Source organism: Micropterus dolomieu, linkage group LG11 (genome assembly GCF_021292245.1).
Source record: "Micropterus dolomieu isolate WLL.071019.BEF.003 ecotype Adirondacks linkage group LG11, ASM2129224v1, whole genome shotgun sequence".
Taxonomy (NCBI): Eukaryota; Metazoa; Chordata; class Actinopteri; order Centrarchiformes; family Centrarchidae; genus Micropterus; species Micropterus dolomieu.
The window spans coordinates 29,568,786-29,584,086 of record NC_060160.1 but is presented as its reverse complement, the minus strand read 5'-3'; the positions used below and the strand labels follow the sequence as shown (position 1 = coordinate 29,584,086).

The 15,301-nt window shown below is 39.1% G+C and overlaps 1 protein-coding gene across 4 annotated transcripts in view; it reads left to right on the top strand.

Annotated features, from left to right (window-relative positions):
* LOC123978609 (glucosamine-6-phosphate isomerase 2) overlaps positions 1–5,885 on the top strand; it is a 33,668-nt gene extending 27,783 nt beyond the window's left edge. For 2 of the 4 annotated variants that reach the window (XM_046061939.1, XM_046061938.1), the window contains exon 7: positions 5,566–5,885. In XM_046061939.1, the coding sequence (XP_045917895.1) occupies positions 5,566–5,624 (59 nt within the window). In that variant the 3' untranslated portion in view covers positions 5,625–5,885. Of the gene's footprint in view, positions 1–4,812; positions 5,418–5,565 lie in introns of those variants that run through there. The other 2 variants (XM_046061940.1, XM_046061941.1) reach the window with 2 other exon arrangements.
* Positions 5,886–15,301: the final 9,416 nt, after the last annotated feature.

Here is a 15,301-nt window from a genome sequence, read left to right as displayed (position 1 = left end):
GGCTGCTGCCACAGCTCTCAGGCAGTTTGGCCGCAACAGAGTCCAGTTTGGATGAAAACAGGCTACAGGTCTCAGTCGTCCCCCATGGTCTTGTAGTAGTACTGAAGTCATGTACCCCCCCTTCTCGTCAACAGTCAAGTGAAAGTTTTGTTACAGTCTGGTCGACCGAGGGTCGGTGGACATTAAAGAGCCAGCTTTAAATCAACAAAAAAATCTCAGGCCTTTCCCATGTGCGGTTTCTTCCCATGGTGCCTTAATGTGAGCACTGTCATCCCTAAACTGTTCATTTACCTGTTTCTTTCTCTCAGTTTGGGATGGTCTGAATTGCTTCAATTTGCTTTGGGGTGAGAGGGCTTTTTCTTTATCCCTTTTGCAGTGATCACATGACCCAAAACAATATCATTCAGACACAGACTGCAGGTTGGATCTGCTAGCTTTATGGCCATCATCAGGAAGGAGTTAAATCTAGAGACGTCTTTCACAAAGATTTGTTTGTCATGACTTTTTTTCATCTCTTATCAAATTTGACATCAGAAAATCTGTTTCTGGTTCTTACTGCATTCACTACAACAGAAACTATTTTACAATGTACCTGTAGTTGACTATAAAAGTCAACATTTCGATCTGATGTCTTTTCCCACCCACCGCCTTCACAGCATGTTTTTCATCCAAGGTCCTAAATCCTCCCACCTGTCATGTTTATCTTTGACCAGAGGGACATGGGCAACTGAGTTAGGTCTCCGAAGCAGAGTTTTAGAGTGTGGATCATTCACAGTAACTGAAAGAGCACTGAACAGACTGTTTCTGCTGCTCCCTGATAAAAGATACCTGATGCTGATACCTGTTCAGAAAAAAACAAAACAAGAAAACTGGACTCTGATGGCAACTTGTGAGGGAGAGAGGGGAGGGAGGCAGCCTACACAATATACACACAGAGGTACAGACAGTGAAGGTGATGCAATTAATCGCGATTAAAAACTTTAATCGTCCTTTAATTTTTCTCAATATAAGACTTCATTCCATCTGATCGCCGTGAAGCAGCAGTCCGTAAACCAGATCCAGAGGCTCCTAAGACAGCCATTTCCGCCATTGATGTAGCTATATCAGCCTCAAGTTGTTCTTTCCTTTTTCTTATTTTTTCTTCCTGTTCCTCAAGAGCATGCTTTTCTTTGAGCAACCTTAAGTCTCTGCTCTGATATGTGCAGTTGAAGTTGTGGAGATATTGGATTTTGAGTTTCTGTCGCCTTGATTTGATATACTGTCACTTGGTAATATTTCATCCTGGCCGTCATGTTGAGGATTTTGATGAGATTCAGATTCTTGACTGTTGTTAACTTTTCCTTTTTCCTCTGACAGAGAGAGATGAAACAAATGCTTTAGAGGTTAAGCAACAGTTGGATGTTTTGGAGCAGTTGTCTGAAAATGCTATTGAATTGCACACGTCTCTGATGCATTTAATTCCATCTGCTGAACAAGAAAAAGAAAATAAATGGTTCACAAGCATCAACAAAACCAATCAAGGATTTATTGAGGATGGCAAAGTATGGCTTTCAGAAATCAGTCAACATCCAAGCAGACCTCTTTCAGAGCTAGTTCACAACGAAGAAAGGCCTCAGGAAGCTCTGTCAGAGGACTCCAGATACCTATAATTGTCAGCAAAAATAACACCACACCACGTGACTAAAGCCTGTGAGCAACCAAAAAAATGTGTGAGTGTTGAAGAACCCATACCTGGCTCCTACACCTTCCATCTTTGTGGTGATCCAGGAATAGGATTTCTGGTCTTTTTCGAAGTATTGTTTTTTTTTATATTTTCCTTTTGCAGCTTTGCTTTTGATAGCTGGGGGATATTCAATGGTTTCAGAGTGTGTAGACATCGTGATACACCTGTTGATCTTCAAGCTTCTGTGTTCTGTTTAAGGACCCGTGTCCACCAAAGCGTTTTTTGCCAGGTGAAAACACCACCTGCTGTTCGGTGGCCTACTTAATTTTAGTGAATGTAAAAATGGCACCACAAAGTATGTCGGCTTACTTGCTCTGGCCTTTGCTCTGCATGAGGAGAAAGCTGAATCAGGAGAGCACAGACTCTCTGTACGTGGGTTCATGAGATTTTTCAGGCAAGGAAACCCCTCGGTGAGTAGGCACATCGTTTTGTTCAAGATCGGATGTGCTCGGTGCGGTGTTTGTCCCGCCCCTCCTGCACTGTGTTCGGACGGCTGGGTAAAAAGTGACAGTGACGAGCTCAGCGTTTTTCCCAAAGTTGAACATTTTTCAACTCCCGGCGACCGGAAAAAAACGCTTAGCGCCCAGCGCAGAAAAGAAACTCCCATTGCAATGAATTGAAAAAAGAAAAAAACGCTTTGGTGGACAGGCCCTAAAACAGCACTACTGCTGTTATTGATGCCGTTGCTAGGTAACCACAGTCCAGTGTTAGCTTGTTAGCTATTAGCTTGAGTGTTTCAGCAGGGACTTGTTCTATAGTAATAAATGCAAAAACTTGATTTCAGTATCCAGTAGTTTGCTGTAACTTGCTTGTGGCCATCTATCCTCTTCTGTGTTTGTTTTTGTTCTCTCCTTGTTGGTTTCTCTTCAGCTTGATACTCTGTTTCTGAGCTCTGTTTTCACTAACTATCCTCACTGTCATATCACAGAAGACTGCACTTTCTTTAATCCTATTTCTGTTTTTCATTATTTCTAATAGTTGAGGTCTAGTTCTAGGACTAATAGTGGTCATAGTCAGTTATTTCTTGGTGAGTTCCAGTCACCAGAATTTCCCCTAGTGGGTCCACGTAGCACTGTTGATCACCAAATCTGTACAGTGTGAATGAGGTACCTGTCAGTCCATGTGACTTCATGTTTGTTTGTTTGTAATAAGTCAGTGTGAACAGGCTTCAATGGATCAACAATTTGTTTTAGTATCAAAATTGGGTTTATTGCCAAGCAGGTTTTCACATACACGGAATTTGCTTTGGTATTTTGATGCATAACAATAAACATATTAAGAGATTACACAAAGTATAAATATAAAGATCGCCCAGCATCCTGGAGACACCTTTAGAAGAGAGAGATCTGATGTTTAAGAGTCCACATTTAATTTTCCTATTCTTTTGCACTATTGCTCTTGTGGTTTTAATTTTTATGAGGTTTTTATGTACAGCTCCTCTTCTGTTCCTTTGATTTAAATAATTTCGATGGTCGGGGGGCAGACACCGTCACTATAGGATTTTCACTAAGTAACTCCTGAAATGGAGGAGCAGAGAAGTGTGTTAGACTGCGACTCTGCGTAGGGTTTTGGGTGGGTAACTGCTGAAAAAGAAGGGCAGAGAAGTGTGTTAAACTGCGACTCTGCCTCCTGGTCTCAACTCTGGGTTGTCTTGGATTTGGTCCACTAATAAACTTGGCCAGATTTCTAGAAATGAGAGCTGCTCCTTCCCAAGTGGGATGAATGCCGTCTCTCCGAATCAGACCAGGTCTTCCCCAGAAAGTCTGCCAATGATCTACAAAGCCCACATCGTTTGCTGGACACCACCTCGACAACCAGCGGCGGAATGATGACATGCGGCTATACATGTCATCGCTGGTCAGATTTGGCAGGGGTCCAGAGAAAACTACGGTGTCCGACATTGTTTTTGCATATGTACACACCGACTCAACATTAATCTTAGTGACCTCCGATTGGCGTAACCGGGAGTCATTACCGCCAACGTGAATAACAATCTTACTGTATTTACGTTTATCCTTAGCCAGCAGTTTCAAATAAGACTCAATGTCGCCCGCTCTGGCCCCAGGGATGCACTTAACTATGGCCGCTGGCTTCGCTAACTTCACGTTTCTCAAAATGGAGCTGCCAATGATCAGAGTTGGTTTCTTAGCGGGTGTGTCGCTGAGTGGGGAAAATCTGTTAGAAACGTGAACAGGTTGATGGTGCCCCGTCGGCTTTGAATGCTTACGACTATTCCTCCTTTGGACAGTCACCCAGCCCCCCCTTCCTGGCTGCACAGGAGATGCCGGGGGACGGCTACCAGAGGCTAACACAGGCTGTTCCGCACCGACTACTGGGGACTGGCTAGCTACAGTAGCTAAAGACTGATCTACCAAGGTTCTAAATCACTGAGCCTCGCCTCCATGTCTACAAATAAACTACACTTATTACACGTACCATTGCCGCTAAAGGAGGCAGAGGAGTAACTGAACATCTGACACACCGAGCAGGAGAAAGTAGGAGAGCAAGAGAGAGAGGGAGAAGCTAGCTGCTAAGCTAAAGTAGCTAACGGCTAAGCTAAAGTACTGTAGCGTCAGCTACCAAAACTTTTGAACAACTATGAGATTGAACAGCAGTCGCTAAAAGAAGGAAAGAACTGTGAGTGCTTAGGCAAAATTACTGTAAGAATAAGTGTTTAGCGGACAGTTGGCTGCTGTAATCTAACAAATGTAACTTTACAATGTTATTTAGCGAGAGCAGCACAACACGGTACCAACACACAAGCACCGGAAACGGAAATGAGTCGACACGCTTACCGCAATACGTCAGCAAACCTTGTCAACCTCGTTTGTTGATGCGCTGGATTTGACATTAACCACATCATTTTGACTGTTTTCTGAGTTTTGTCCTACTTTTAGACTAATCAACTAGTTTAAATTTAAATGTCTGTTACATTTTTACTACATATGTTGTACTCTACTGACAGTGCTTGTATAAGCAGCCGGTAGCTTCTTGAAACTTCGCTACACTTTTGTTTTTTATCTGTTTTTTCTGGCTTTATTTCCAAAACATGCATTACCTCTGATGAAAACGGGGGTTTTGGATGAAAGAGCAGTAGACCACGATCCACCCGGCCCAAACGACCAGGCACTATGGTGCGTGCGGTGATCGCTCCGAGAGGAAAGAGAGCCAGCAGAGGAGCCATGCTGGCCCAACTTTGACTTCATTCTGCTCCTAAGGATCTGGTCTGGACAAAATGGCACTCATGTTGACCAAGTAACAGAATTCAGACACTGTCCACATCGTTACAGAGACCTGATCAAGCACTCAGCAGTTGGTCCATGTTCTGAGCTGTCAGTGCAAGACTCCGGCAAGATGAGAGGACTCTCTGGTGCACAAATGCAATCAAGATGGACTCTGCTCTCAGACTTTTTTATGTGAAGATGAAACTTTCATGATATCATCTGGTTGCTGCTGTTTAAATTCACCCCAGATGCAAATTCAAAAAATGCACTGTTGTTGGAATGTTTGGGGTTTATGTGTGTATGTATATATGTATATAAATAACTGTATTGTTTAATTTTATTTTATATGTTACCATATTTTAATATAGGCCTACACTTAATTAAATGTTGTGTGTGTAGCAGGAAGGAACTGCAAATTTTGTTTCGTTACGCAGCCTTATATAATAACTAATAAACAACCTTCTACCTTGTCTCGTACTCCTGATTTTATAATTATCTATAGCATCATCTGTTGTTGCACAATATTACAAAGAGTTATGTCATTTCTGTAATTTTCTGCACAACGGTATGTGTATCTAATATTCTATTTCCTTTTTTCCCCTTTCTTTTTAATTGTAGGTTTAATGCATGTTCATAATAAACTGGTTGACCCAGTGCTCAGCATAAAGGACCAGTAAAACATAGAAGATCACCAAGGAATCTAACTGAAGACATCGAGTTGGTCAAAGATCATGATGTAATCATGAAATGGCTGCACTCATCAACAGTGAAGATTGTCCCTCTGAGGTTCTTTGTTGCTTTTAAAGGTGTAGTACAGTACCAGGTGACTTGTTTTAATCACAGCTGTTGGTCGCGGCCCTCTTCATTTTTGTTTAGTGTGAGAAACTAGATTTGACAGTAAATAAAAAGCCTTCATTTTGTTTGGTTTGTGAAGTGAACCCAGACTGTCTGTCCTCTGTAATTGAAACAGTACTGTATATTTTTGATGTGACTTTCATGCTTTGGTTTTTCATCAATGATTAATCCCGCAATTAGTGATTAGCCAGAGGAACCAAATGCTATGTGTATTGGTAATATCCCTTAAACCAATGAGCAATTTTGGAAGTTACTTAAAAACAAATGAATGTCATCAAAACTGACCTTTGACTTTATTCCAAACGGTTGCTTGTGTATAGGTTTGACGTTTATGTATCCAGGAAATGTGAACGGTGTGGTCCTTTCAGCAGCTCCTTGCTTCTCCTTCATTTACAGTCACACTAGTAGCGGCCCAGCACAGTGTGACTACAAGACTGGAGACTAAGTCAGAGCACTACATTTTACTTGAATATTGTTTAATGTCAAAAACATATTTAGGTTCATTTAGTAGCTTAGTGAAACTAAACAACCACTAGAGAAATGCATTGGTCAATACAGAATGGCCAAATCTTCAGGCCAGTTTACCTACATTCGAAAGAATAAGGGACACACACCTTCAATGACAACAATGTACATATTCTGGAAAGATGGTTTGAAAGAGGATTGAAAGAACTCTCAACAGGGGAGGAGGTCTGTGACACCTACAATGCTGTCCTTTCATGTTTTCCTAGTAGCGTGAAAAAATCCTCACATTTGGCCTCGTTACAATGCCAATGACGGCCGTTCAGACTTTGCCTCAGGTGCTTCCAACAAGTGTTGTCACAACAGGCAGGAGCACCAACAAACCAGGCGATATCCACCACCTAGCGAGCTGAAGAAGACTATTGGATGAATTATCTTCAATCAGTCCAGTTGCCTTTGATTTGAGCCTTCCCTGGATAACTGACCTAGGTGACCTAGTCTTCACAGACATCTTCAGTCATATGAGAACAGGTGGTTGTTTATGAAAGGACATGAAACCTGTAGAACCTGTGTGTATGGTGTTCATCCAGTCTCTGAAGACTGAAATGTGGTTGAAGGCTTCTTAGTGAGCCTGGAGTTGGAATTACTTTGTCACACATAGTGATTCTAAGGTTAACTTCAAAACACTGCTTAGTTTTGTGCAGTGCTTTTCTTGCAAGCGTCAGTGCTAAGCAGCTGAGCTTCACAAGGTGTGTTATTTATAATATATAATGTTATATAATTTACAATATTTTTAATGAGGTTCCATGACTACCCTTTAAATGGTGAACTGCTGTAGTAAGTCAGTACTGTTGTAAGTTCAGACAAAGTGTAACATAGACCTTGATGACATCAAATCAAGTGACTATCAAATTAGTGTCAAAGTTACTGTCAAATGCAATCTAGTCACTAATCTCACTCATTTATAGTCATTACCCTTTGGCAGCCTTTTACGTTTTTATGTTGAGATGCAGTTCCATTGGTTTTCCACAGTGGGGCAGTCATTCCAAAGATTTGAAACCAGTGGCAACCCATGTGTACTCATGAGTAGGGCTGGACAATTTCACCTAAAATCAAAATCACCATTAATTGATCACCTCGATTTTACCTTATTTGTTGTTTTTTTTTGCTCTTATAGTTCACTGACAAGGATTGTACTGTAAATATGTAAATTTTTTAAAGCTGGGTATGTTTATTTTTTTGATTAACGGATTTAAAAAATTGATTATCTAAATTTTAATTGATAATGTAATGTTGACGTGCACATTGAATTATCAGCCCTGCTACCAAAATTTCACTCAGTCATTAATGTCAATGCGAAACTACTTACTTTCACCCGCACACTGCACAGTAACACACGCTTTGCTAGCTTCCTCTCATTCATCAAAGGACATCTAAGGTCTTTTAAAGAGTGCAGTGTGTGTTCACAGAGAGTTAGTGGTGGAGTGAATGAGAGAGAGCGAGCAACAGAAAGTGATGGAAAAAGCAAGCAAATTTGTTGTCAGTCTGGCAGTAAATGTACAGTGTAGGTCACAGTGTGTCCGTTAATAAAGTGATTGAAGGTGATTGGTTGCGATCTTCCATCATTTCAGGACCTGTACGCCTCCAGGGCTCAGAGGCAAGCAGGAAAGAGTGTGGCTGACCCCTCCCATCCCGGTCACAAACTGTTTCAGACTCTCCCCTCTGGCAGGAGGCTGCGGTCCATCAGGACCAAAACCTCTCACCACAAAAACAGCTTCTACCCGTCTGCAGCTAGCCTCATTAACAAGGCCCAGGTCCCCCACTGACACTCCCCCCTTTTAAATAACGTAAATGTCTCTGCACATCTAAATTTTACTTTATTTCATATTGTGCACAAACTGTTGTTCTATATTTTAATATTTTGTCAATTTATATATTCTCTTCCGTTGCAACATGTCTGCACAACACAAAATGGAGTAATGCACATGTAAATATCTGCCACATTGTTCCTTCTCTGCAAGTAGTTTTTCTCTATTCTTTTTATTATTCCTTTGTAACTTCCATTTGTTAATTCCATATTTATATATTTCTACATTTATTTATGTCAACTGTATGTTTGTCTGCGTGCGAGTGGAACTTTAACTAAAACTCGTACAGCATTCTTTTTAAGCCACGATAGAGCTCTTTCATAGAGAAACCACACATAGAGAAATCACACAACAGAGAGCTCTTTAACTGTACATGGGTTTTGAAAGTTACGTCATTGTACAATTTAAACAGATTGTAGTAAAAAGTTTCCAATCCTTGTCAAATGTAATTTAATTGCTGAACAGGAAGTTTATTTTGGCCTGTGTAGGTTTTATATTTTTATAAAGTTGCACTGGTAAATACAATTGCCAATTTTGCATGTTGTGTTTATTGTATGTATAAACATTGTAAGTCTCTGAGGTTGTTTATTAATAAAGGAGACATTTATACTTGTGCTCACTTGGCTGTCTGCTATTTGCAGTAGTTGTGTGCTGCAGTGCATTTATGAAGAGTGAAGAAGAGGCAACTTTCGAATAGGGAACATATTATGAATTACAAAGACTTCATTAGTCTAGTTTAGTTAGTTTAGTTATTTGTACACTATTAACACTTGTAGTTGTGTGTTTTGTTACATAAGAATAAACCATATTTATTCAGTGTTATTAATGGAGAATGGCTGTTCCTGTTGTACTACCACCTTATAAGGCCCCTACTGAGCATTGCCTATTGAGATCATAATTCATGTACAACAAATTCTACTACTATTCATAAGCAGTAATTAGGGGGTTTTATTGGGTAAAGTCTTAGTTAATGGTGTAGTAATGGTAGAACATGGGCATGCAGAATAAGGTGTTAATAAGTGTTTCATGCTGCCTGCTGGGTTCTGTGATGTGTGGATATGAATTTAAAAAATAGATTGTGGTGCAATGGTGACATAACCGTCATTTCTGGACATCAGTAACACCTTTATCTATGACTGATTAATTTACTTTTGGTCACAAAAATAACTACCTTTACATTTCTGGATCATCAACATTGGAGGCATAATACATGTCAGTAATAATTTACCTCTAACAGCACAATTTGTTCACTATCAATAGTTGTAAGCAGTATTATGGGGCTGTATTCATTAATAGCTTTGAGCCAATGTCCTACACAACATAAACAGTTCACCTGAAGCTCCACTATTTCCTTCTATCCAGAGACATCACATGGGTATGTGTTCTATTTTAATGCTGTGTAATCGAGCGGCACAGTGGTGCCCACTGTGTGTTGCATCTACATGCTGTCCTCGCCTCCCATACACACACCGTCCTGCTGTAAATAGGAAGATTGCCAAAAATATCATATAACTAGTTGTTTATGGTAAGCGGTGGTGCAGTGTGGATGGTTGTGTGTGGTGTTGTGTGTGATCTGTCAAGCTTCAACTCTGATACTACTTTAAGTGGTAGCAGAAGCAGATTCACCTTTTTAAATCTAACATCCCATAATTGTAATTGCTATTATTCATCCCTGAAGGAAAACTGTCATGTTTGCAGTAGCAGTAATTTACATAAAATAAAATCACAGGTACGAATACCGACTACTATACATAAACAGGGTAAAGAAAAGGTTTAAGATACATCTCTCTGACTCTATCTGTGTGAATGAGTGTAGAATGTGCATTGTAATTCAGAAGAAATAAGGCTTCATTCAGACTGCAGTCACAGTGACCCTAATCAGATTATTTTGCTCTTATGTGACTTTTCCAGTTCAGATTTCGGCCACTTTCATATGTGATCCAAATCAGATACAGGTTGGTTTTTTTGTTAATGTGATCTCTGTCTTCTTTTTCTTTTTCCTTTATTGATGCTTTATTGACAAACAGCATGGTGAACAAAAAACACACAAGATCAGACAATACTAGGAGAGCATAAGGCTGACAGGAATAATTTTAAAAAAAATAATAAATGAAAAAGGATCACAAATCAGCACTGAAAAATTTTAAACAGGGTTAATAGATGCATGGTCTTGATAGCTTTCCTGTAGTATAGGATTGCTGTAATGTTTTATTTGACTTCATTTTCAAAAATGGCAAAGGAAGGTTTATGATTGGAAAACAGATTTATGAATATGTGATTTTGCAAGCAATAACATCAAATTGATGATATGGAAATAATTTGCCTTGGTAGAAGGGTATGTAAAAAGCCGAACAATTCATTGTCATAGGAAATGCAAATTCAGAGTCAATACATTGGGAGATAAATGTACAGATACATTATCTTGCCAAAAACTTCAAAAGTGGAGACAAGTCCAAAATAAATGATACAGGAGCCGGTTTCACAAAGCTATTTTACACTGGTCTAAAATTTGCTTATAGACTAGTCTAATGCAAGTTAGACTTTTTCACAAAAAAAGACTGTTTAGAAGTTTAGACCAAAAAAATTAGACATAGATGTTACCTTGGTAACCACTTAACAGTCAGTTACATTACAAAGAGCCCTGCCTCCTCCCGTTTTAGGACCATCCAACGCTTATCCTGCGTTTAATAAACTATTTTTATTGATCATATTTTAATGTGGGCTACAAATACCTTGTAGGGATAATAGCAATGCAACATTTTAAAAGACAAAAGTCGGTATAAATTTTACTGTAGATGATGAATGGCAGACAAGCCTTCATCTCTTCACTTCATCACAAAAATCTTTTGGTTTCAGTAATAACTCTATTAATGCTGAGTTTTTGAATAGAGTATTGTAGGATCATTCTAATTGGATGATACGCAGTGTTTTGCTCTTTTCTCCAACCATTTTCACCATGACCACACAAAGGCTCGCTCTGCTTTTGCTCTGTATATTTAATTTAAGCAATTTTGCTGTACAATTAAATCATGTTTGTCATTTTCTGATAGATTTTCAGGAATAACCTGAAAAAGAGCAGTTATTCTGTTACTTACTTTTGTTTCTTCCGTTTTGGACAAAAAAGACCTTTACGCTCTTAAGAATTTTGACACCTGACAGCTGACTTCAATTGACCAATTCCATTTTTTCGTTTATATATATATATATATATATATATATATATATATATATATATATATATGACCTTGCTCAAAAAAACACAAAAAAAGGGGGACACGCTATAGTAAATGTTTAACAAAACATATTTATTTAACTCAAAATAAACCAAATTAAGACGTGCCAATGTAAAGGTGATAAAGTATGGGGTATGAACATAACGTTTCAGTTATGTCAGGGCAGGATGATGATTGCATGGAAAATGTGTGTAAGGGTTTTGTAATGTGCAAGAAACAATAACTACAACTAAAACAGCATGTCCAGAAATCGAGGCAAAGGTGGAACCTGTGGAGAGAAACAGAGGGAGGATAGCAGGGAGGTGTGTGTCCTCAGCCCAGCAGCATCCTCCCTAAGAATGAAAAGAAGGTGTTACAAATACTCTACAGGGCAATTTGTCAAATAGGACCTGGGATGTGCTGTATGATTGATGCAAACATAGCATTGGCACAAACATATAAATCAATAATAGGGGTACCACTGTTTATTGTGTTACATATGTAAACATTATTTTCCTGTAGATTGTTAGCCTATCTCTTTCCTTCCTTCTGTACTCCTCAAGTAGCTCAGGCTGCTGTAGAGCTTTTGTCTATGTTTCTACACCCTAGCTCTTGTTGCAACCTTCTTCTCTTCCACCACTGTTGGTTTTTATGTTAAAAAGAATGAAAGATGGGTGTTCCATAATGAATGCACTTTAGTTTAGCTAGCATAAAATGGCGTAAACACAATTAGCTAGCAAAAAATAATACACCATCACAACATTGCTGCTATGCTATGCTTTCTATTGTTATGTTCATAATGAACATTTATTAGAGAAATATTAAATACTACAGTACTTTAACTATCAAATTTTAACAGATAATCTTACCTTTTTGCCATCTTCAATCTTCTCTGCTGTGTGGAACGGCCTTTGAATAAAACTTGATAAATATTTACAGTTGTTTTGACAGGCAGGAAAATATGTTACTGTGATGAAATGTATGTGCACGGACACACTGTTTTAGCCAGAAATATAGATATTATGTTTTAAAAACTTAAAATTGCTAATGGCAGTTGTTATTTTTATAGAGACATTATTTAAATGTTTTTAATATAATTAATACATTATTTATTGGGCTGTAAGAGGGCAAGTTTGTACATGTAAAGGTAATGAAATTTCATATGAAAAAAATTAATATATAATACTTTTTAAAACTAATATTTGAAAACAATTAAGTGAACCTTATAGGGCTGACCCCTAATAGTCAAAGATTCAATGCTTCGATGGGCGGAGCCTGTTTGACTGTCAATCTCACAGTTGAAGCTTCGCAGCTAAACAAGGATCATGCCATTTTGGTGATATGGGGGTGCTCAACGTCTGATTTTACATAGAACTACCAGTTTCCTCCCACTAACTTACAATATACATTTCAACATTTAATGCTGTAAATAAACATGTAAAAAGAAAAAAACTTTCAATAAATGTTTTTAAAGTGCCTGAATAAATCCACAATTGTAACCCTAACCCTGCGTCGTCACTGCGCATGTGTAGGCGTAGCGTATACTGTATGTGTGTAGTGGCAGAAGAGGAACACTTGCTGAAGAGACGGAGCCCCAGCTTCACCGGTGGGACTTTCCAATAATTTATCAACATTCACACAAAGAATATAATATATCGTTTTTAAATATCCGGCTACTTGAAATAGACCTGTAACGGAACCCCCTCGCCCCCATCAACTCACCTGCCCACCGCTGGCTTCACTAGAAACACAACTGACACCTGCTCAGGTGTTCAAGTCCTCCCTGATGGATGATTGTAGTCACGATTCACCATTTGCACAAACAAAAGCAATTGGGCCTGTGAGTATAGATTTATGCTTAGACAGTAATAACATTATGGTCAGGGATGTGCACAGACACTTTGGTGATAATAATAATGTGTTTATTCTTCACAAGGCAATACATCGTTTTAATTCTTTTGCTTTTATTGGAATACATAACACTTCAAAATAAAATAAATCTTCACACTAAACTGTGGCGTTGGGCTGCAGGCATAATTCAAATAAATGTTATTTAAATACTTTTACACTTTGTTTCACAAGCAAGATGCCAAATGAGTAAAGACAACCTTCAGCTTCACACAGCCAAGCAACAGGATACTGAATTGCCTGAATACATTAATGTATTGATCAAATACTTTATTATTGTTGCTATTATATTACATTTACCATGCGCATACACACACACACAATTACTGATGGTGGCATGGACTTAGTTGCACATTTGAGGGAGGGCTGTCTGTATTATATAAGGATCTATCAGCATACGACAAACCAACAGAATGGAGAGTTATCAGATGAGGAGCCGACCATTAAAACTATCAAGTTACTCTTTAAGGCACTTTTTTCATAGAGTGCTCAATTTTGAGACTTTGGTCTATTTTGCTTCCAGGTCTTCTTTTACTGTAATGGATATAAAACTTCAAGAATACGCCTTTAGATGGTGTTGGTTTTAAGCCTAATACCCTCTGTCTGTTTGCATCTGCAGATTTATTCTGTATTAACCAAAACAAGCTAATCTGCATATTTACACAGCACATTTCAGAGGAAAATACTCTTGATGGAAGTCAACTGGGGAAGTTCTGTGATGATATGCTTTAGTTATTTTCTTTATCCTGTTCACCTGCAGCGACTTTGAGTTTGCATATCAATGTGGCGATTGTGATGATGTTATTTGACACAAACTTATTACATTAGCTCAGCTCATGAGTCATGCATGTTAGCACGTCATAGACTTATATTTGCCTTTTGTTTAGTTAGCAGTAAACTCGAGGCACTGGTAATTAGGGCCCGAGCACGACCGTGCGAGGTCCCTATTGAATCTGCTCACAAGTCAGAAGCTGAGAGGGGCTGCTGGCTGTCTGTGTGTTGTGCTGCTGTGGGGAGAGAGAGGGAGAGAGAGAGAGGGAGGGAGAGGGAGAGAGAGGGAGGGAGAGGGAGAGAGAGGGCATCAGAACTCAACAAAGTCTCATCTTCCAACCTGATATTTTTTTCTCAATAAATATATTTATTTGACAGGGAAGCTGAGTGAAAACAGGAATACATATACTGTATATTCATTTATTTAAAAAAAAAAAAACATCCCAGAAAAAAGGGCACTTTCTCTTGAGGAAGAAGAAGGACAGGTGCTGAAGCCCCTTGTATGTCTATGTGTGCACGTGCCTGATTATGATTGATATACTAACAACTCCATTAACAGACCGTAGAACCATGTCACTCCAAATCTCCTTTGCTAGTCTCCTAATGCTTGTCAATCATTAAGAGGCTCCTATTGGAAACTTAATAACTCTACTTGTACCCCACCATCAGAAGAAGAGCAAGACATCATACCACTATCTATCCCTCATATAGTTTTGCAACCAGTTCAACCACCCCAAAGCTCAGAACAAAAAACCTCAACCCCCAAAAAGAAACACTCAAAACTAAACAAATTGAAAAACACACTTAAGAAACTCAAGGAAAAAGACAGGATTCTTGAATGTATGACAAAGAGAATTAAAGCTGCAAGCAGCGTTGGGCGGGCCCTCGCACTTGTACCGCATCCGCGTGTGAGCTGGCCGAGTTGCACATTCTGGAGCTCTGCCGGTGCGGCTGTGAATTTCCTACGCGTTTCCGACGCCGCATGAAGGTGTTATATGTCACTTCCTGTGTCCCCTATGTGGAGCTACATAGCACTTGCCGCTATGAATATAAATCGGTATTGACGTGTAGATGTCTGCGGGGTGGGAGAGTTATCAAGCACGTAAAGTTTGTTTCAGATGTGAGCATGTACACTGAACAATAATGTACCCAAACAATAAAATAAATTCCTTTTATATTTCCCTGCCTTGTTGTTTATGTGTACATACAGAGGAAGAATGTGAGAACAGCACACATTTCATCTTTACTGTGTGTTAGAGCATGGGAGAACAGTGGATA